The sequence below is a fragment of the Arachis hypogaea genome, chromosome 7, assembly GCF_003086295.3.
Source record: "Arachis hypogaea cultivar Tifrunner chromosome 7, arahy.Tifrunner.gnm2.J5K5, whole genome shotgun sequence".
Taxonomy (NCBI): domain Eukaryota; kingdom Viridiplantae; phylum Streptophyta; class Magnoliopsida; order Fabales; family Fabaceae; genus Arachis; species Arachis hypogaea.
The window spans coordinates 80,123,377-80,147,266 of NC_092042.1; the positions used below are offsets into that span (position 1 = coordinate 80,123,377).

A 23,890-nucleotide genomic window follows, 5' to 3' on the forward strand; every position below is an offset into this window, starting at 1 on the left:
TAAGATTAACGGATGCAAGCACACGTTAAAAGTATTGAATGCATTAACCTAATTAAATTAATCTGTGTATAAAAAAATATAAAAAAATTAGAAAATATAAGAAAATAACAAATGTATGTGAAAAATCAAAAGATAAAACTAAACTTATGAAACGTTTTTATTGCGTTTGTTTCAAAATACTTGTTTAATGAGAATTGAGATATTTGAATTGGTCTCTTCTCATGTTTTGGTCTTTTTATTAGAAAACAAATCACTCGTAGTCGTAGGCAACTAACTATGAGACTAAAGAACTTCTCCTTTTGACAAATCTCGCATCAATTATTATTTCACATCTTAAAAATAAGAGAATGGATATTGTCATCGTTATTTTGATAATAGTTTTTTTTTTTTAACAAATTTATACAAATATACAATAAGAGCGCTACATCCTCATTAAAAATCATGAATAACAAAAGTAAGAGCCGCTACATCATCTTCAAAAATCATGAATTACAATTTTTAAAAGAAAAATTATGACAAGTCACATTTATTTGGCTAAACAATGTTTAAAGTTTTCTTCTTCTTTTTAAGGAGCAACATTTTAAGTTAAACGTTTAGAACATGTTTGAGTTTGTACACTTGAAATACAAAAGGAAACAGAATAATTTAAAACATAAAACCTATCATGCAAGGATATTTCGGTGAATTGTCTGTGGGACACAATATTTATTGATATTCGTTCGACACATTTGCTGTGTCTAACTTTCTTAATAAAAACTAAAAACTTTGTTTCCGAACATATTTGAATACACCTAAATACTATCACTTATATTCCTAACATATATTCTTAAAATAAATTTAAAAATAATATATATTATTATTTATTAAAACAAAAATACTTTAAATAGTTAAAAAATATTAAAAATAGTTAAAAATTATTTTATATTTTAATATTAATAAAATATCAAAATATCATTTTATATAACTGGTGTGCCCTCGTATCCCCCGTATTATGTCTTTTCCGTGCATCATAGCATAAAACCCATAATATTATTGAAGTCTTATTTTTCTCTCATTTTCGCTCCCAAACTCCACTCACAATGCGAATGGCCTGTTATGGTTGGATAATATATAACAAATTCCCAATCAAATATAATCAATCTTATTTAACTTTCCCCCCTAAACCATCACTATCAAGCATCCACTAAACCCCAGTTCAACCATCTCTTAAGTTCCCATATATAAACTGAAACTTGATCATTTTTGAAATACCTAGCAGTTTCAACCAACCACACTAATCATTCAAATATTTATAGATAAACAATGTGAACACAATTACCCAGTTCCAGTGGAAAGAAACAAAGGAAAGTACTTTTCCCATCAAACCATAGTTACCAGAAACACAACTATAGCCTAGAATTATACATATAATGAACCAAGATTTTAGAAAACTAATGATAATTTCTTTTTACTCCATAGTTTGAGGTTTTGATGTTATCTCAGAGACATTAACACTTGAGACCGGAGCTAACTCTTTCTGGACAGCAAAAGGAAAAACTGATAAGTCATAAAACTAGCACCAATAGATACATAAGCTGAGTCAAATACATCAAATGTTTTATAGCCTCTGGTCGAAGCTGTACAAACACACCAACTACTACCACACAAACCACAGCCAAAGTTCAGCAAAAGCCACGTCTCACGCTAAATCCTCTACCTTGATGGTCATCTCTTCCGTCGCTTCGGCTCCACCTGAAAATATTCATTCATCTGTCATCATAAAAAGCAAAATATGGGACAATGTGAAACGCGATGTAACCAATGAGAACATGCTCAGACAAGAAAATACAAGCCATCAATTCAACATATAATTATTTTTCCAGTTCTAACATGGCCACGAATCCCCATACCATAAAATAAATACTCCATATGTTTAGAAAGTAAATGTCATTTTAACTAAATCGGTACAGGAAAAAATTAACGTATTTTGACACAATTACATCCTGAAACATTAATTTTCCAATGTACTAATTTTGTCATAAATGACATTTGTTTTGAAACGGAGGGATATTTTATTCTGAAAAGGATAAAAAGAAAAGTCCTACACAACATTCATAAGAAGACTATGTATGAAAAAAGCATGGGAAAATTAAGCCAATTCAACAAGTAGAACTAAATTTTCTACAGAAGTTACACAGATGAATACAGATGAACATGGATGACAAGTTTTTATAAGTGCAATCCTTATTTCATAAATACCCAAAGCACAACTAAAAACAGTTGGAACTAAAATGTGTACTTGCATCATATAAACCTATCCAAACCAAGAATCCCTCCATATGATTATATACAGCGGTACCAAAAAAATCTAGAAAATGATTGAGATTCACAACTTTCGATAACTTCATGCTCATAACTGGAACAAAGAAAAAGGTACGAGCTTGAGGAGAAGCTACTTCACCAGCACAAATTAACCAAGTGAAGGAACATTATTCAAAGATATTTACATGAAAACAATAATTTCAGCCATTAATCCTTTCAAATACAAATACATATTAAAAGTAAATGCTAGTCTTCATTGATTGTCAGACAAGAAAAACAATTAACACATACCATCAAAATAAATAAATAAATAAATAAAACTCTTATTAGCATATGACACAGTCTGCAGTCTGTTAATTTTTTATGTCTCAATTACATCACCCGTACGTGGTTTCTAAAATAACAAAAACAACTTGAATTTCACTTTCTAAACAAGCATTCTTCCATGCTAACCGATATACACATGAACTGCAACATAACATTGCCCATTTCAAGCCTAGCTGCAAAGAATACATCCATCTTTTTGGAAGAAAATAACACACTATAGCATCACTCTCCAAAAGTAAGAGTGCATTGAAACTTCGTAGGAAATAGAATAAAAAAATCTCACCTTGCCATCAGATCCTGGTGACACTGGAAATGTAGCCTGGGGTTTCTTCATGTCATCATCAGATGAACATTCAGAACATACAAAGTGATCCAACTTCTTTGCTTCTTCAATAGTCATTCCCACACATGCAGGATGGTACCTACAACAAACTCATAAAATTGAAATATGATTCTTTCAAAATATTTAAGGTTGAGTAGTTTCTGGGGCATCGTTAAAATTTTAACAATCAATTTGAGAATGTGATCCAAATTAGGTCAGAGCCAGATGCATAAAATGTTAACCATTATATATTTGAATATATAAGCTGACAATCATACATTGAAGAAAAAGCTACCAAAAATAAATACATTGAAGAAAAGATATTACAAATCCAAGATTGCAAATTTTTGCCAAAGGAATGGCTGCAGTAGGATATAAGCAATTTAAAAGTCCCTCCAAAATGCATCTGCCGCCGAATTTTCAAATTGTTTAGCAAGAGCAGCTACTTGACAAACCCAATAAATCCCTTATGTCTTCCCTATTTTCTGCACTTATTTCTATCTTTTTTCATTCCACTTGGCAAATAGAAGCAGTTGTCAAGAATAACATGCAGAATTGGTGCTCAGGCCAAGGCAGAGTTTCGATAACAAAAACTTAACTAGTTCATAAAACTTAGCAATAACATATCCATATGCTCTTGAAGTCTTTCTATTCTCTCAATTGTTCTCCTTTCCATATATGGTCAACAAACTTTAGACTGCCTCTGCAGGTGCTAGTCTTAAATCCAAGCCGAAATAACAACTCATCCACAAATTAGAATCAAAAAGTGACAAAATACAAACACACACAAATTGAGTGAAAAATAAACAAAGTAAAGCCAAATACACTTGTTTTACCAATCCTTGCATCCCTCACACTGCACCATGAGGTCATCCGGGTTATAAGGCATCTCACACTTGCAATACCTACAAAACACACAAAAAAACAAAATCAATAACACAAACCCCCACATTTCAAACACTAAAAAGACAACATCACCACCAATCTCCAATAATGAAACAAGAACTCACACAGCGACGCGGTCGGGTGTAAAAGCTCCAGTAGCAGCCTTGTACTCGAACCTACAGTAGTAATCTTCGGCACCCACATTCTCAAGCTTTGTGTAGTTCTTAAAGGAGTGAACAACACACTTCCCTTCAATGGTGTGAGCACTCTGAATGTCATAATGATCAGATAAGAAAAGCTCCTTTGCCCCATGGAACTGTCTCCTTCCACCAATGGACTCTTCAGGCCTATAGTACCATCTCACACGAACCTTCACGTTGTTCCTACTATCGGACTCGATCTTCTCCACTCTCGCCACGTACGGTGGCTTCGATGTGTCCGAAGGACGCATCAAAACGCAGTCACCAACTAACAAAACGAAAACGAAAACGAAGCACACACAAAAAACAAAAACATAATAAATAAAAAGACATACAAAAATCGAAACCTTTCAGCAATCGAAGAAATACCAAGACTATATTGTACCGTTCAGTTGAGTCTAACCCTTAAAAGGAACGATTTTGAAAGAGTTAACGCTACTAGGTAGGTGAAAGGGTAGAGATTTTTTTTTTCTTGGTTACCTCTTACGATCTTGTTGGTGCCTCTGATGGTGTACGAGTCCAAGTCTCTTTTCCCTGGTCTCGTTTTCGCCATGCGAGAAGGTCCTCTGAGCTCTGTTTAGAGAGCGAAAAAGGAGAATGAGGGTTGTTGAGAATGCCGAGGGATTTGAGCTTCTGCAATGGCGAATAATGGTAGGTATATGTGTGGTTTTTCAATCTGTGCCCTAATTTTGGTTTTCGCGTAGCGTGGTTTTTTTGGGGCGAAGAAGAAGAACAGAGGAACCCTAAGGAGTTTTATTTATTTTGTTTCGTTCAGAAGAGAAGAGAAGAAGAGGAAGGGGCACGAGAGAAGAGGGTAGTGTGTGAGCGTGACGCTTCTTTTTTTTTTTTTTTTTTTTGTAAAAATTGCTGGGGATTCAAGAATCAAGATTCATTTACTTCTTCAAATTATTATTATTAACTGAGATGAGATGGGAATTGTCAAATCACTTTTTATGGCTTCAAAGTTCTAAGCAGTATGGCTATTACCAATTTATTTATTTATTTGTTTGTTTTGTTACAATTATATTTTTAAAATAAGTGTATACTTTTGATATTTTATGTCGATTAAAAAATTTATTAAAAATACAATGAAGTTGTAGAAATTAAAAATTGAGTTACAAATTATTCTTATTATATGTTATTATTTCTAAAATTTGAAACCAAAATTCTTTTAATTAGAGAATAAGTTAAAAGGCGGATTAATAGTCTCATAGCATTGATTACTTCTTTTTGAATTATTTTACTATTTTTATTCTCCCTTATCCATTAGTTTGTTATGTTTTTGTTTAGACACCATTAAATATTTATTTGATCATTATTAAATTGATAAAAAAATAATAAAAAAATATTTTTAAAATATTTGATAAATTTTTAGTAGTAAAAATAAAAAAAATCAAAAAATATATTTTTTAAAAAAATTATAATTTACATCATTTTTTAAAATATTTTTTAAAACAAATATTTTTCACGTAATAAATAAATAAAAAAGTATTTTTATATGATTATATCTAAATATAATTGATAAATAAAAAAATTTTATATGAGTTATTCAAATATAAAATTACTTTTACTTTTATATAAGATGTTTTAAAAAAAGATATTTTCTTAGAAAATGACTCAAATAAGGGTTTGTTTGAGTGAGTTTCTAAGAAAATATTTTTTTTCGACTTATCTTCTTTTTAGAAGATCTTATGTAAAAATAAATGTAATTTTATGTTTGAATATCTCATGCAAAAAGATGTTTTTATCTATCAATTATGTTTGAGTATAACAATATCAAAGTATTTTTTTATTTTTTTAAGAAAAAAATATTTTAAAAAATATGTAAATTACAGCCACGGTAGAGAAAATCGAGATTTTACGTGAAACCGAAAAAGTAAATTAAGTACATAAAACGTAAAATTTTAACAAGATTTAAATCATAAAATCGTCAGACCTAGTATAAATTTCATAAAATCGATTGACTCATTTAAAATTGTAATATCAGAAGATTTTAAGAGTTAAATCGAGATTCTAGCTACTATGATTACAGCTTCTCAAAAAGATATTTTTTATTTTTTTAGTGTTTTTATTTTTACTACTAAAAATTTGCCAAACACCCTAAAAAATAAAAAAAGATCTTGTTTTCATTAAAAATTATCTTTTTATCAAAATAATGGCGTCCAAACAAACACTAAACGATAAGTTGATAAAAAATCTTTTTTTTAATGAAAAAATATCTTTTTTATTTTTTAACATGTTTGATAAATTCTAACAGTAAAAATAAAAGTACTAATCAAAAGAAAAAAACATCTTTTCAAAAAGTTGCAATTTATATTTTTTCTAAAACATATTTTTCTTGAAAAAATATTTTTTGCATAATAAATAAATAAATAAATATTTTTATATAGTTATACAAAAATATAATTAATAAATAAAAATATTTTTATATAAATTATCCAAACATAAAATTATTTTTATTTTTTATATAATTTTTTTAAAAAAAATAATTTTAAAAAAATTCTTATAAATTCACCAAAACAAATCCTAAACATATGATTGAAAAAAAATATTATGACACTATTTTTTAAATAGACATTAATTTTTGAATTACTCTCTTTTTTTTTTAAGTAGGCATTCACTTCAGATCATACGAGTGTGTGTTAAAATATTAAAATAATTTAAACTTAGATCCCCTAAAAGAAATGAAAAAAAAAAAAAGCTTCATGCACATTTAATTTGCAATTGTATTATATGAATAATAAAATTCAACTATCAATTAATTAATCATTTATATAGAAGTACCAAATAGTCCTACATTCACATTTATAATCTAATCGAGTTCTTAAGTTTTATAAGCAATATAATTAAACTTGATTCAAATTTATAATTAAATTTTATAAATAATATAATAAAACCGAATTCAAATTTATAACAGAAACACAAATAAAAATACAAAAAAAAATTGCATAAATAGTTATTTTTTCGTGCTAATGAACTTTTTTATTATTTTATTAAAACTTAATTTTAATATATTAATAATATAAAATATTTTATAAAATTATTTAATTATATCTATTTTTTTAAATGATTATTCACGCCATTTATATAATAATATCATTGTGTTGATTAATAGTTTGATCAGTCTATAAAAATTAAAAAAAAATACATATCGAAGAAAATCTCATGCCCTAAGCTGTTCAAACTGTGATGTTGATGGTTTGATGAATCAGAAGGGATTAAGAGAGGGAGAGAGATAGGTTCTTCTCATTGTTGGAGAGAATGAAAAATCCCCCTTAGAAAATATTTGTTGAGTTATTACACCTTATATACTATGTACCTATTTTTTATGTACTCTCACTAAAAAATAATTACAATGGTAAACCTATTATTGATAAAGAAATAATCCAGGTAACACCCTCCCGCAAGCTAGAATTGTGTAAATCTAACAATCCTAGCTTGGAAATATTGGCAAGAAAAGGACCCGGTGGCAGAGCTTTGGTAAGAAAATCAGCAAGTTGATCCTTGGAACGAACTGACATAAGATGAATGAGACCAGACAAATGCTTTTCACGAACAATGTGGCAGTCCACTTCAATGTGTTTAGTTCTTTCATGAAAAATGTGATTATTGGCAATGTGAATGGCTGACTGGTTGTCACAGAATAGAGTGATAGACTTTTGAAGCGGCAAGCCAATGAAATCCATTAAGAAAGATAACCAACTAGCTTCACAAGTGGCAACAGCAAGAGACCTATATTCAGCTTCTGCAGAGGACTTGGCAACTGTAGTTTGCTTTTTACTCTTCCAGCTAATGAGCGAGTTCCCAAGCATGAAGCAATAACCGGAAATGGAGCGACGAGTATCGGCACAGGTAGCTCAGTCAGCATCGGCAAATCCAGTGAGATGTAGATTAGAAGTAGAGGAGAAGAAGAGACCAGTTGCAGGTCGGCCTTTTAAATATCGGAGTACACGAAAAGTAGCCTGTAGGTGAGAAGTTGTTGCACAGTCCAAAAATTGGCTCAAACGTCCCACAGCATAAGAGATATCGGGTCTAGTATTTGTGAGGTAAAGGAGTCGGCCGATGAGCTGTCTGTAAACAGTGTTGTCTGTTAAAATGGTACCTGATTCCTTTGAAAGTTTCTGACTATAATCAAATGGAGTAGAGAGAGGCTTGCAATCTAGATAACCAAAATCTCTGAGAAGGTCCATGGTGTACTTCCGCTGATAAATGTGAATTCCAGAGTTAGAGCGTGCTACTTCCATTCCCAAGAAGTATTTGAGATCACCAAGATCCTTTATTTTGAATTTGTCATCCAAATCTTGCTTGATGGAATTGATTTCACCAATGTCATTCCCGGTTAAAACCAAGTCATCAACATATATTAGAATGGCAGTGAAGCTTTGAGATTGTTTCTTAATGAAGAGTGAATGATCATCAAAAAACTGCTTATAACCAGCATCCGCAAGAGTCTGAGTGAGCTTAATGTTCCATTGCCTGCTTGCTTGCTTAAACCCATGTAGAGATTTTTGCAATTTACAAACCAAACCTGGTTGTGACACAGCCAAACCGGGTGGTATCTTCATATAAACTTCTTTGTCTAAATCTCCATGAAGGAAGGCAGTGTTGACATCCAGCTGTTTCAAATGCCATTTCTTTGCCGCTGCTAATGCTAACATTACTCGTAGGGTAGTCATTTTGACAACTGGACTAAAAGTATCACCATAATCTACTCCTTGCACTTGAGTGAATCCTTTTGCAACTAGCCTCGCTTTGTGCCTTTCTATGGTGCCATCGGGATTGAATTTTACCCGAAAAACCCATTTGCAACCCACAGCCTTCTTATCTTTTGGGAGTTCAGTGAGACACCAAGTTCTGTTCTGATCTAGAGCTGTCAATTCATCTTGTATTGCCTTTCTCCAACATTCATGTGCAGCCGCTTCCTCATAAGTGCTAGGTTCTTGATTTGAGGTAATGGCTAGAGAAAGTGACTTATATTTCGGGGTTAGTTTATCATATGACAAGTGTTGTGAGATAGGATATAAAGAGTTAGAGTTGGAAATATTGCTAGAGTGAGCTGTGTGGGTTGTCATACAATGATAGTCCTTCAAATAAGCAGGCGGTTTCTTGACTCTTTCAGACTTTTTAGTAATGCAGTCATGTGTGATGTCAGAGTGTTGTGATGCAGGTGCATTATTAGTGTGTGGTGTGGTAATAGGTGCAATGGTGTGTGAGGAAATTGGTGAGTGCATTGAGCTTGAGAAATGTTCATTTGAATCTATGAGTGTGGTATGTGTGGGTGATTGCAAATGATGTGTGGATGGTGTATCATATTGAAAAAGATCAATGCATTGTGGAGTACGAATGGGCACTACAGAAATGTCAGTGCTAGTGGAATGTAAAAATGGAAAATGAGTTTCATAAAAAATTACATTTCTGGATATGAAAATTTCCTTTGATTTTAAATCAACAAGTCGAAAACCCTTTGTTCCTAATTTAAAACCAAGAAAAGCTGTTTTTCTGGCTCTTGGGTCTAATTTTGTTCTTGAATTTGTTAATGTGGAGGCATATGCAAGAGAACCAAATACTCTTAAATATGAAAGGTCAGGTAAGTTGCCATACAAAAGCTTATAAGGACTAGCATTATTCAGGTTAGTGCTGGGCAGCCTATTAATTAGGTGAATGGCGTGAGCAACTGCGTATTGCCAAAAACAATGTGGAATTCCTGATTGAAATAGCAGTGCTCTAGCAACACCTAAAATATGCTGGTGTTTTCTCTCTACAATCCCGTTTTGCTCTGGTGTTTCTACACAAGAAGTTTGGTGTAAAATTCCAGTTGATGCAAAAAAGGATTTTAGAGTGAATTCTGGCCCATTATCGGTCCTTATACACTTAACTTGTTTTTCAAAATGTACTCTGACAAAATTCACAAAATTAATAACCAATTGTGATGCTTCAGATTTGGTTTTCATAAAAAAAATCCAAGTGAATTTGCTTTTACCATCCACCACAGTCAAAAAATACCTATGTCCTTCATTGGAAGGGACAGAAATAGGACCCCAGATATCCATATGAACTAAATCAAAACAATCTTTTATTTTAGTTGTACTAAGATTAAAAGATAATTTCTTTTGTTTTGCAAAATGACATGAATCACAAGGAAATTTTGAAGCAATACTATCTATAAAAGGATAATACTTCTTCAGAAAAATCAATTTATGCATGGGTATGTGTCCTAATCTAAGATGCCAAATGTTGTTGTGCTCACTGTGTGAAGGTGTGGTGGGATGAGTAGTAGTAGTAGTTACCGCCAATGAAGCTTGCTTTGTTGGAAGAGGGAGAAAATGAGAGAATTCTGGTTCTCTACTCATTGTATATAACCCTTCTATACACTCAGCAATGCCAATCATTTTTGATGTGGATCTATCTTGTATCTCACAACACTTATCATTGATTAACAATTGACAATGTAAGTTTGAGGTTAACTTTGACACATATATCAATTTAAAATCAAAAGAAGGAATGTATAAAACATTTTTGAGAAAAAAATTTTTAGAGAATGTGATTGTGCCAATGATGGTGCTAACAGTTTTGGTTCCATTTGGCAATATCACATTGATTGGATCAATATTTTGAAAACTTGCAAAATCTTTTAAGTCAAAAGTCACATGATCTGTTGCACCGGAATCAATGACCCATAGTGCAGATTTTGGAGTGATAATGCTCATAATTCTCTCATTAAAATGTAATGCAATGGTTTTACCTGGAGTGGAAGTGTGAATGGAATTAGTCAAAATTTGATTTGCATTATGAGGTTGTTGCTGCACACTTTTGTCTTTGATCAACTCTAATAAGGCAAATCTTTGCTCTGGAGTGAATCCAGATCTTGATATTCCAATGTTCTCTTGGAGACAATTGAGCTGGAATTGTTTGTCACTGAGTATATCATCATGCCCCCCTCAGTGATCACGTGATTGATGGTGGTGTTATGTTGCTGCCATTGGTAGAAGTGGGAGGAGTACCCATGCTTCTTATAGCATACATCTTCTGTGTGGTCTTGCTTGTTGCAATGAGAGCAAGCCAATGTAGCTCCACGACCTCTACAATGGGAGGATCTGTTTGCCATGTTTGCCATTTTGAGAAATCAATGAATCACAGAGTAATAGGGATTCAGATCTTCTTCCTTCCAACTCGTTGATCGGAACAGCTATGTTCACCAAGAAAGAATCTTGCGAAATAGCCTCTCATCAAACTCTATTGGATGAGTTTGAAGGAAGAGGTAAGAATGGGGGAAGGAAAATGTCGAAAGAAAAATTAGGGATAGAAAGAGAATGGCAAAATTGGATTGATCTCAATTCACAACCTTTTTTTTTTATTCACAGCTTGGTTGCTCTCCACGCTCACCGCACCATGAAGAAAATCTCATGCCCTAAACTGTTCAAGCTGTGATGTTGATGGTTTGATGAATCAGAAGGGATTAAGAGAGGGAGAGAGATAGGTTCTTCTCATTGTTGGAGAGAATGAAAAATCCTTCTTAAAAAATATTTGTTGAGTTATTACACCTTATATACTATGTACCTTTTTTATGTACTCTCACTAAAAAATAATTACAATAGTAAACCTATTATTGATAAAGAAATAATCTAGGTAACACGTATAAATCTATACGAAGAAATACTTAATTTCTAATATTGATAGAGCATTTTTGTTTTTTCTTTGGCCATTGATCAATTACTATGCATAACTCCATAAAGGTACTCTGTATTTTTTTTTCCACTGTATTATTAAAATTAAGAGGTCAATCTATAATCCAATAATAATTAATAAGTGACTAATAGTAACTACTATTTAATATGCATGTAATATCATGGAAAATAAATATTTGTGCATAAGTAAACAATTTAAAAAAAAAATAGCTTATTTTATCACTGTATACCTTACCTTTCTTAACAGAAGTTATTGAGACATTCATCTATAAACCTTATTTTATTGTTTTATTTGTTTAATGTGGTCTATTGTCTAGCACATTGCTTTATCCTTTAGCAGTATTTTCCCGCACATATAAATGCAAGACATAATTATATATTATCCCATATTTTAAAAAAATATTACATTAAATCATAATTTAAAAAAATATTATTATTAATTTAATATTAAAAATAAAAATGTGATTTTTTTTTGTTTTTTCACTTTTATTTTCTTCTTTCTCTTTAGTTAATTTCAATATTTATATTTTAGTATTTTGTACTCTATGATGTATAAATACAGATACAAATTTGGGACAAACACAATATAAAATACATGGACATCAATTTAAAATTTTTATAATATACAACATATATATAAAATATAAAATACTTTTTAGATAAATTATAATAATATTTTAATATTTTTATATTAAAATATAAATTAATTTTTTATTATTTTTAATATTTTTTATTATTTAAAATATTTTTTATTATAATATTTAATAATATATATTATTTTTAAACTCATTTTAAGAATATATATTAAGAATAAAGTTGAATATGCTGACACGTGATAGTATTTAAATATATTTAAATATATCTAAAAAATTTTTATTTTTTATTAAGACACAATTAAATAAAAAACATGTATAACACAATAAATATTGATAAGTGTGTATTTAAAATGTATCTAAAAATACAAATTTTATAAATAAAAAGAAAAAAATGTCCGTGCTTCATAATTTATAGAGTATCATTTCATTGATAATCCCTTCTTTTATATGGTATCGAATTTAGGATATTCTTAGGTTTGGAAATTGAAACCTTATATGCAAATTTGTACCTGAAATAGTGTTCCTCCTTTCCAAAGTAAGAGAGAACACAATGTTTGTTTGGATTAAAATTTATAAATACGAGTTTATATAAAAATAATTTTGTATATTAATTTTGATTACGAGTGAGTTAGTGTTAATATTGTTTATGTTTAATAATTTTTATATCAAAATAAATTGTAATAAATTAAATATTCTTTTGATTATATTACTCAAAATTACGTTAAAATAAAAAATTATTCAAAAGATACAAATTTAAATAATTATTTTGTATTATCTTATTAATTTATTTTAGATATTTAAATAAATTCTAAGACTTTTTTTAGTATTTTGGATACTCTTTTAGTTCTATTACTTTTATTTTAATTTTTTATTTAATTTAATCTTTCCAATGAGATTAATAGAATTTTAATATAAAGCAAAAAAAAAATTCTATACAAAAAAAATAACAAGAGTGGTAAAAAAATTCATATAGATAAAAAATATAAAAACCATATAAAAATAATAATAATAATAATAATATACATAAGAAAATATTTAAAAAATATCATAAAAAGAAAAAGTAATATAAATTTATGATATAAATAAGGAAAAATATCATTGGTAATAGGAAATAAATTTTTTTAATTAATGATCTAATAAAAAATTAACACAAAAATTAGAATTTTTAGTTTTCAGTAAAAGTAGATTAGATTTTTATGTTTTGAATGAGAAAAAATAGTCAAACAAAAAAAGTGAAATTTCAAAAAAAAAAAACCCAAAAACTTGAGATGAGATTTAGCATCATTTTGTGGCAAGTCTTGTTCAATCATTGAAAAACAAAGACATGTAGTAGTGGGTCAAATGGTTAAATCCCCAACAAAGCATGGGAATGACATATACAAGTTTATTATCAGATCCAAGAAAAAAAAAAAAAGTCTGACATACCAAATCCCTTCGTTCACATTTTAGTTTCATCAAGTTTCCTACTTACTTTGGTTCACAAAACTGTGTAGTTAGTAGTTACTGACTTTATTTTTTTGGTACATTTATAAAATCAGCGTATATACGAGCTTAATTTGTGTATATAAAAAATCTAACAAAAAATAACATTACAAAAATGGTGAAAACTCAGGTACATTCAACTTCACGTGAAGTTGATAATTGAAAGCCGTTAAATGATTTGACTGATTTGACTAAATTTTCATTTAACGATTTTCAACTATTAATTTTACGTGAATTCGATTGCATCTAAATTTTCACCTACAAAAATAGAAATAATATTATTATTTCTAGTTATTTTGAGAGGAAGAGAGAGTATATACTTCAAATGAAATATATTCTTGTTATTTTTTTTTTGTTAAAACCGAGAGCAACAAAAAATTAATGGCAATTTTGCTTGATTGAGACTCTTAGGAACTTCACTCATGTCATGTGTGATGCAGCAAGAAATGGTGAACACATTTAAATCCTGTAAATAAAAACATTTCTCAAATCAAAAGGACTTCTAGAACAATCGGTTCATCAGTAGCTTCTTGTCCAGGGACGGTTCTACATTCATTGTTGTGGGGGCAAGCGCCCCCACTACAATTTGGAATTTTTTTGAGTAATACATGATAATAATATTTATTTGCCCCCATTAGATTATTAAATTTGACCCCACAATAAATTTTTACTCAACTTTTGGTACTTAATCGTCAATTTAAAAATTTTATATTAGAAATTTGTTAGAATTTAGAATGATCAATTCTCAAATTTAAACGAAATTAGTATTCTTTTTTAAAAATCAACTCAAAAGAATATTATTTATCTTCTTTTTAAATTAGCTTTAATTTTTGCATAGCAACTGTATCAATTGAAAGAACTTTTTTAACTATAAATATAAATAAGAGTGGACTTCTAATTGTGTTAGGAAGTGAATTTTTAAATAATTATTTAGTAATATATATAAAAAGAGAAAAATTTTGATGGTAGTTAACAAAAAAATTATTTAATTTTTTAAAATATAAAACCTAAAATAATAGAAATTTAAATTATATATTATTATTTAAATTACTATTTTAGTATTGTAATTTATATATTAGATATTTTGAAGGCTAATCATATTTTACAATAATAAAATATAATCATAACAATAATTATGTTATATGTACATAAAAAATAATTATTTGTATAAAATATATACTAAAATATAAAATACACATTAAAAATAAGTTAAACAATACATATATTTATACACAGATATATAATAATTAATAAATAATTTAATATTTAATTTTTTATATACATGTATTATTTTTATTATAAAAATAATTATGATGTTATATAAATTTTGCCCCACTACCAAAATTTTCTGGATCCGTCACTGTTCTTGTCCCTCATCAAGTTTTAAAACAGAAACAACGAGGCTTGGAAGCACATTGATTATAGTCTTCAGTGAATATTTCAAATATAAGGCCATGAATCATCACTTCCAACTTAGGAAGGAAAAAAGGTTATATGCAGAATTTTCAAATTTCCTCCTTTTTGTTATATAAAATTCACAGTATTCTTGGATTTATGCATTACTAGACAAAGTTTTATATTCACTGAGGCTTAATACAAATTAGGAGTGTTCAAATCCAAACCGATCTAAATTAAACCGCTCATCCAATAAAATCCAAATTGAAAATCGATTAAAATCACACTGATTCGGATTTGATTGGATCTTTTTTTTTTGCAAACCGCTGGATCGGATCGGATTTCGGATCTACTTTTCACAACCGATCCAATCCAATCCAAACCGCTCAATGTGTTATAATATTATTATTTTATTATTATGTTTACAATTATATTTATAACATATTCAATTTGTTATATATTTTTATATTTTTCATATATTATTATTATTTAATAGATGTTTTATGTTCAAAATGTGATTTATTTATTTATTTTAACTAACCTATAATTTCATTTCTATTATTATGTTATTGTTAAGACTTGCTATGTCATTGTTGGTTATTTGAAATTTGATCTTGAGATTTATTATATATATTTAATTTTTTTAATTTACAAAACCGCAAATCCAATCCAATCCAATCCAAACCGCTCAAAATTGGATCGGATCGAATCGATTTTTTTTTTAAATTATCCAATCCAAACCGCACCACAAGTAAACATAGTGTTCGGATCGGATGAGCTTTTGACTTAAAACCGATCCAAACCGCACCACGAACACCCCTAATACAAACTCACTCTTTTTTTTATGTAAATTTGATATTACCTGTGTAAAAAAATTGCAATATGCTCAACATAAGTACATGGAAAACTAAGTACTAAAACAAAATAAGATGGTATAATTATGAAGATTATTATTCACAATAATAATGCTATACATTCTAGTTTTTTTATGAATCAAGTCCAATCAAAATTTGGAATAATATTAGTTATAATTTATTTTAATTATATTAGATCAATTTAATTAATAAAAAATATAAATGTGTAGCATTATTCTATTCTCAAAACCAAACTCTAACTTTATGCTAGAGACAATACTAAAAAAAAATACAAGTATCACCTAAAGCAAAATGAAGTATGGGATGAAAGAAATCAAATATCATTGTATACACAACATAACTAGAGGAATATACAATGTAAACACATACTTTAAGGAAATTAGAATCATAAATAAATAGCCAAAAGAGAAGAATTGAACATGTAATTTAGAATAATATAGAATAGAGTAAATATATTTTTTGGCCTCTGACTTTTTATCCATGAGATATAGTGCACTTTAATTATCTTTAAACCTCATCCAGGTCCTCCTTCACTAACAAAAATAGATAAGACAATCCTATAATCGGATGACAACTGGGACATGTCAGATTGAGGCTAAAGTGTCAAAATATCAGTGCTAGGTATCTTCCTTTAATTGGAAGGACTAAAAATCCCTTCTTTAACATCTTCTTCTTCTTCTTCATCTTCCTTCTCTTCTTCTTTTTCCGCTTCTTCAAACACTTAATTACAAAAGAGCTTCTCAAAAAATCAAGATTCAATATTTCCATAGCACATGTAATAAAAATATAAGAACACATGTAGACATAAACAAACAAACAAAATAAGCTAAGAAGATCAAAGAAACATAGAATTATAGATAAATGCACTTATTCCTTAACTTGTAGGCAACTCAAATATCAAACACCTAATGTGCATCCAAATTACCAAAGGTAAAATGTAGGAGCAATGTAACTGATAAATAATTCAATTGAGTGGGTAAAAGGGAAGAGTGCGAAATAGGAAAAGTAACTCAAAAAAAAAAAAACAGCAACACAAAACAGATTGTCAACTTTTCTTATTAACATACATTATTCCCTTTTTTGAAGAAATACATATCGCAAATTATTTTTTATATAGGGTTGAAAAAGTCTAGGGGACCAGCAGTTTTATTGAATTTTGGCCAGCATGTAACCAGCAGAGGAAGGTGAGCCATTGGATGAAATCTCACACCAATCTCACACCATCAAATCATCATTGATAGTTAGTTGATGGCTAACAATCACAAAAATTGCTGGCCCCCTAGCATTGCTCTTTTTCAAATTATAAACTGCTAGGATATTAATTTTAAATATGGTACTATTTGATTTAGAATACAAAAATTGAACCATACCATTTGTAAATTTTAAAATATTGATTATATTAGGTGTATATTAAAATTAGTCATTAAAATCAGTCACTAATATAAATATATATTATTAAAATATAAAATATACATTAAAAATGAGTTAAACAATACATATATTCAAATATAAATACATAATAATTAATTTTAATAACTGATTTTATTGTGTAAATAATACTTTTGTTAAAATATAAAATATAATCACAACAAAGAAAACAAAGCTTCTAATTTAATATTAAAAAATTTTAAAAACTCCCATGCAAAGTAACCAAACCATCAGATTACATTTTTCTAATTCTTTTTTACAACCAAAAGTTAATGGAACACTCCAATTTAATATAAAAGAATATAGAGAACTAACACCCCATACCAAAAAAACACTTAAATAGACAATACAATTGAATTGTACACAATTCTAATCCAAAATAAAAAAATTCACTACAAGAAACACAGAGCATAGCGGCAAAAAATTGCCGGCCATTAATCTAACCGCCGCAGATATCAGAGATAACACCAATTGACATCCATGTGCCGCAGCATCTGATTGATTAGCGGCTACTGCATGATGAACCGCCAGTAATCTATTTTTTCTCTTATAACCAACAATTCCCCCACAGCTGCAGAAATCCACGAACTCATCAGATGGTAGTGCGTGAAACCCTGATGTTACTGCTCCACCCTGCGCCACTGCTGCCCATCCATCCTCCTCTCTCCAGCGTCGACCTTTCGCCACTCCTCCACAGTGCCTGAAACCCCTACTCCCTCCTCCATGGTGCGCGAAATCCCTAATCTTTGCTCCACCCTGCACTTTTGTGTAGTTGTGGAGTCGCGCGACTGCCATGCATCCGTCCTTCTCCCCCCCGGTGTCGACCATTCGCCTCTCCTCCATAGTGCGTGAAAACCCTGCTTCCTCCCCCACGGTACGCGAAATTCCCAATCCCTAAAATCTAATTCTCTTTTACTTCTCCACTTACTTTCATCACAAAAAATGGAATATGAGTTAATTATTTGATGAACAGGTACCATGTCGTAGAACTCATTTTTGGGTTATGGTAATTGTTTGGAATTTTTTCAATTATTACTGGTGAATACAATAAACATTGCTGATATTAAAGCTAAATAAAACCTTTAGTTAGCAGTATATTGCAATTGGCATTCCCTTTCATGTCTATAATGCATTTTGATTTATATGTTTAACCTCTTCTCAGCCCTCTACTTTTGATCTTTCTACTATCTTCCTAAACCATGCTTGGTCTCTTTTACTGTTCTGTCTACACGGCTTGATTGAGTATGTTGTTTCTATCAAGTAACTTATCACTTTTTTTATTGGAAGAAAGGAAACTCCATTGGCAGATGATCAGGGGATCTACAATAGGCTAACTTGGTGGGAGCAGATAGACAACGAAAAGCAGCTCACTCGCAACAGGAAGCCTGTCACTGGTTCGTTTAATTGATTCAGTTTTAGATTATTTTGAATAATTTTATGTTATTTAAAATTTAACTGGATATGCTAAAATAATCCTTAAAGCATACATGCTTCATCAAATTCATCAAGAATGTACACATTGGGTGATAGAGCCATAGAAGAATAGCTTTTAAAACAACAGAGTAAAATTAGAATAAAGTTTCAAGAAGACATTATAACTATGTATGTAACAGTAAAGTTATGTTTTAGTTATTACTATGTTGTAGTTAATGTTTTGCAGAAACAACTTTTTCTTTAGTTGTTTTTTGTTGTTTTGTTTCCTTTAAACAAGAAGCTAAGCATCATGGAAAAATGTTAGCCTATGTTCTTCAAAATTTGAATGAATTAAGTACCTCAACTTAGATCATTAAAAGTTTAATGGTTTGTTTGATTTAATTACAGAGATCAAAGTCAGAGTAAGGGAATATTAGCCACTCCCTAAGAATATTAATATTAATACATTAATTTAATAATCAAAACTGGTCACAATAATAAACAAATCACTGCAAACACGTGTAAGAGATCGTCTCTTATTTCTTTCTGGTCCTGTTTAATTAAAATTAAAAAAAAATCACATGCCTCTTATTCACATGATCTTCATTCATGCATGGTTACCCTTCAATTTCATTTTGAAACAAGAATAGTATGTGAAGTTTTCTATATCTTCTTGGTTCAGATTATGCTTTCAGGTTAATTTGATGCAGATTTTGTCTATATCTTCTATTTATTCAGGTTAATTGTGGCTGTATAGAGTTAGAGAATTTGAAGGTACCACTATTTTGATTTAATATGTGCTTTGTATTCAGTTTTTTAGTTTGAGTAAATAAATTAAAATAGTTAATTACTATTTGATGGTTCGTTTATCTTTGTGGGGTCTTTGATTGATTCAGTTTCAATAATCTTTGGTAATACTTGAAGTTGTTACAAAAAAATAATCATTTGATTATTAGAGGAATGTTTGAGTTAGAGATTTATTGTTAACGAATGAATTTTGATTCTATAATATGAGTTTGAGGACAATAAATGATGATAAGAGGTTGAGTATTCTTGAACGTTAATGTTTGTTTTCTTGGTGGATGATTGTATAAGTTTGAGTTGCTCAATTTGATTTCAAAGATTGAAAACTGGGAATTTTAGAGTCAAACTATACTAGAGGTATATCTTGAACCAACACCTCTCCTTTATAACTGATTTCGGCTTGTGTTTTCATATCTCTACACAATGCACATGTTTTGTGATTTGTCCCTGGTTAGAAATGAAAGGCCATCCCCTTGTCCTTTTCTATAGATCATCGCATTATCTATTTTAGTTTTAGCAGAACAATAATAGCATAAGCTAGTTCTCTGTAATTTTTGCAGTCCCATGACTAAGGTTTACATGTATAGATTTGAAATTTTTTGTATATTCCGATTCCTCGTCATAACTTTTTCTCTGTCTATTATATATACTGAACTATGTGTCTCATGTTTGATCGAAATTAAATTTGGCATCATCACAGCAACATTGACCTTTTTCATTCTCATCTCAACAAAGCCTATTTCCATTTCCATTTCCATAGGCGGCACAATTGTATTTCAAAGGACCTTAAATTTTCTCATTCATTTGGTTCAATTTGGATATCTCCGATCAGATCCTTCTTTAATTTCCACTTGGTCCCATATGCACAGCTAACATAGATTGATTGAGTTTATTTACTGTCCTAACAAGCATAAGCCTAGTATTTTAGTTTAAACAACCAACTAACTCAAGCACCATTATTCTACGTTGTTCATACCCCTTTTTGAAGAGTTCACATTCATATAATCATGAAGAAGAATATGTATGTTATCTATATATAATTCAGCTAGTTTTTTGAGACCATACATATGATATCTAAATATCTAATTAGTCTGGCCGCATTTAATTTGTCAATGGTTTAGAAAGAGATATAGATAGCTAGCACTGCCAATATATATATATATATATATATATATATATATATATATATATATATATATATAATTCAAAATTGATGAAGTGGGAAGGGTGAACCAATTAGGAATGCAAAAACATACATGTATATACACAAGCTTACACGCACGCTAGCTATTATTAATTTTCTTTTGCATAGGTTAGTTAACACTATATATGTGTATAAGAGGATATACTTTTGCAACTAATAGTGCATTGCTACTGTACTAATAATAAGCGCGAACAAAAGTTGCTCAAAATGAACATATATAGCAGGTTAGGAGCTGATGGAGTTGGTTAGTATAATTTTGGGTCTTTGATTTCACATTAGCAAACTAAAGTAAAATTAAAGAGAATTCAATCCTCATACAAGCTAAGGTTTCATTTTATGACCTCACATAGGTTAGTTTTTTAATTTATTTTGTTTTATTTTTTTATTTTTCGAAATAGATACCTTTATTAGTATGAGAGTATAAGTGGTTGACTTAATAATATACTTGTAGAGTTGTAGTGGTTAAAGTTTATGTTACTCTAATATACAAGTCATATTCTTGACATGAGAAAGGCCAATCAACAAATTAATTATGTTTGCTGATTTATGTATGTAGGAAAGAATTGAGGAGCTGCCACCAGACATCACTACAGGAATGAATTCCGTGAAAACAGAGTGAAAAACTAGAAATTTAGGATTATAATTATTTTAGCTTGATGCAAATATTTTTTTGAATTTAACTATGTGACTCTTAACAAGAGATTTACTTTATTGATATTTTTATAAATATATTAATTTCTTTCGCAGTTATTTTTTCCCATCAATTTAGATTTTTAAATGAAAAATAATAAGATTTGTAATATTAAAAAAATCTAAAAAGCAAAAAATACCTATAATATATTTTAAAAAAAAGCTGTGATTTTTAAATCAAAATCAAAATTTTTTGCGGCACTTCGTACTGAAATTAGCGGCGGTTTTAAAACCACCGAAAACAAGTTTAAAAATTGGCAAAAACACTTCAAATAGCGGCGGTTGTTCATCCGCCGCTAAATAGAGGGTCAATGCTAACAGTCATATATAGCGACGGTTTTAAACCGCCTCTGAATTATCTGCCGCAAAATAGTAAAACAGCGGCGGTTATACCAGCGGTTGCTGGAAACCGCCACTAAAACATTTGCCCGCGCCACTATCCAGGGCGGTTCACTCAACCGCCGGAATAGACTTTTGCGGCGGTTTAAAACCGCCGCTAATCACACCGAAAACCGCCGCAATTCTCCGCCTCTCTTGTAGTGATTGGCCGAGAAATGCACATTATCTACTATCTACTATACTTTAATATTTTGTATATTAAAATCAGATACCATATATTTATATATAAATATATGTAATTTAATTTATTTTTAATATATATTTTATATTTTAATAATATATATTTTATATTGATGATTAATTTTGGTATACACCTAATATAATTGTTATATTTATTATATAAAAAAATAGAAAAGGTCGGTGCATAATTTTTTAAAAATATTTTTCATCATATATAATTCATAATTTTTTTACCATTTCTATAATTAAATGCAAACTACCTATCATCTCGATTAATTTTACTTTTATTATTTTTACATATATTTAATAAAATAAAAGAATAAAGTATAAAATAATTTATAAATACCTATTAACATATATTATATAATTGTTGCACGGTTATTATTTTTTTATTATTGATTTATATGTAGGAAAAATTAGCTTCGTCCCAACAAAAGAAAATTCAAAATTTTCGAATCCAAACATCAGGAAATCTGTCCCAATGTACCTAGAGATAATTTTTATCATTAGAGATAACTTTTAGGTTTGTTATAAACAAGAGACCGAGAGTAATTTGAAAAGTGTATTATTGAGTTGTGTTCTAAAAGTACAATATACAAGAGGTATTTATAGGTGTTAAATGAATCAAAGTAATAAAGACATAGAATCCTACAATTAATGTACAGATATACTATATAAATATAGACGATATTAATTGATCTAAATTGATTCTAATGATTCTCTAACATCCCCCCTCAAACTCAAGTAGGAGCTAAGGATACCAACTTGAGTTTGGATAACAAAGTCCGAAAATGAGTCGGGTGATGAGCTTTCGTGAAGATATCAGCAGTCTGATCTAGTGTTCCAACAGCAATGAGACGAACAACATCAATAAGGATATGTTGCCGAACAAAGTGACAATCAATCTCAATGTGTTTGGTGCGTTCATGAAACACATCAGTATGGGCGATCTGAATAGCACTGCGGTTATCACAAAAAACATCAGTAGGGGACGACTGAGGAGCACCCAAATTTTTGAGAAGCCAACGAACCGAGATAACTTCAGCAGTGGTGTCAGCAAAGGCACGGTACTCAGCTTCTGTGCTTGAACGAGCAATGAACGTTTGCTTCTTAGCATGCCAAGAGATGAGAGCGTCGCCAAGAAACAAATAGTAACCAGTAGTAGAACGACGATCAGTGGGATCACCAGCCCAATCAGCATCGGAGTAAGCCTGAAGAGACAAAGAGGAATGGGCAAAAAAATAAAGGCCATGAAATAGAGTGCCTTTGATGTAGCGAAGAATGCGAAGAACTACCGCATAGTGAGTAGTACGAGGAGCTGACAAGAACTGGCTAAGTACATGAACCAGATAGGCGATGTCTGGTCGGGTGACAGTCAAGTAGACAAGACCGCCAACTAACTGTCGATAGAGAGTCGGATTATCCAAAACAGTGCCATCCATAGGGGTAAAGCGAACATTAGGCTCAAGAGGAGTAGACTTAGTGCGACTATCTGTAATTCCAGCGCGAGCAAGAAGATCTGAAGCATACTTAGCCTGAGAGAGATAGATGTCATCATCGGTGGAGATGACCTCGAGACCAAGAAAATAGCTGAGAGAACCAAGATCTTTCATCTCAAAGGTACGGTGAAGTGAGGCCTTGAGATCAGAGATACCATCAACATCATCCCCAGTAATGATCACGTCATCAACATATAAAAGTAGA

General features: G+C 30.1%; 1 protein-coding gene and 1 long non-coding RNA gene across 4 annotated transcripts; one reads left to right on the forward strand and one right to left on the reverse strand.

Annotated features, from left to right (window-relative positions):
* Positions 1 to 1,420: 1,420 nt before the first annotated feature.
* Positions 1,421 to 4,981, reverse strand: LOC112703634 (chromatin remodeling protein EBS). Of its 2 annotated transcripts, none has more exons than XM_025755188.3 (5): positions 4,516 to 4,981; positions 3,961 to 4,303; positions 3,787 to 3,855; positions 2,912 to 3,050; positions 1,421 to 1,731 (listed from the first exon to the last, which is right to left on the reverse strand). In XM_025755188.3, the coding sequence occupies exons 1-5, from the start codon at positions 4,586 to 4,588 to the stop codon at positions 1,705 to 1,707; spliced, it is 651 nt and encodes a 216-aa protein (XP_025610973.1). In that variant the 5' UTR covers positions 4,589 to 4,981; the 3' UTR covers positions 1,421 to 1,704. The 2 variants fall into 2 exon arrangements, with proteins under 2 accessions (XP_025610973.1, XP_025610972.1); XM_025755187.3 differs by having other exon boundaries at positions 1,421 to 1,749; positions 4,516 to 4,961.
* Positions 4,982 to 17,861: 12,880 nt separating this feature from the next.
* Positions 17,862 to 21,660, forward strand: LOC140174526 (uncharacterized). Of its 2 annotated transcripts, none has more exons than XR_011864207.1 (4): positions 17,862 to 18,370; positions 18,788 to 18,890; positions 19,648 to 19,683; positions 21,474 to 21,660. It is a non-coding gene; the product is annotated as an uncharacterized lncRNA (long non-coding RNA). The 2 variants fall into 2 exon arrangements; XR_011864206.1 differs by having other exon boundaries at positions 17,863 to 18,370; positions 18,784 to 18,890.
* The last annotated feature ends 2,230 nt before the right edge of the window (positions 21,661 to 23,890 follow it).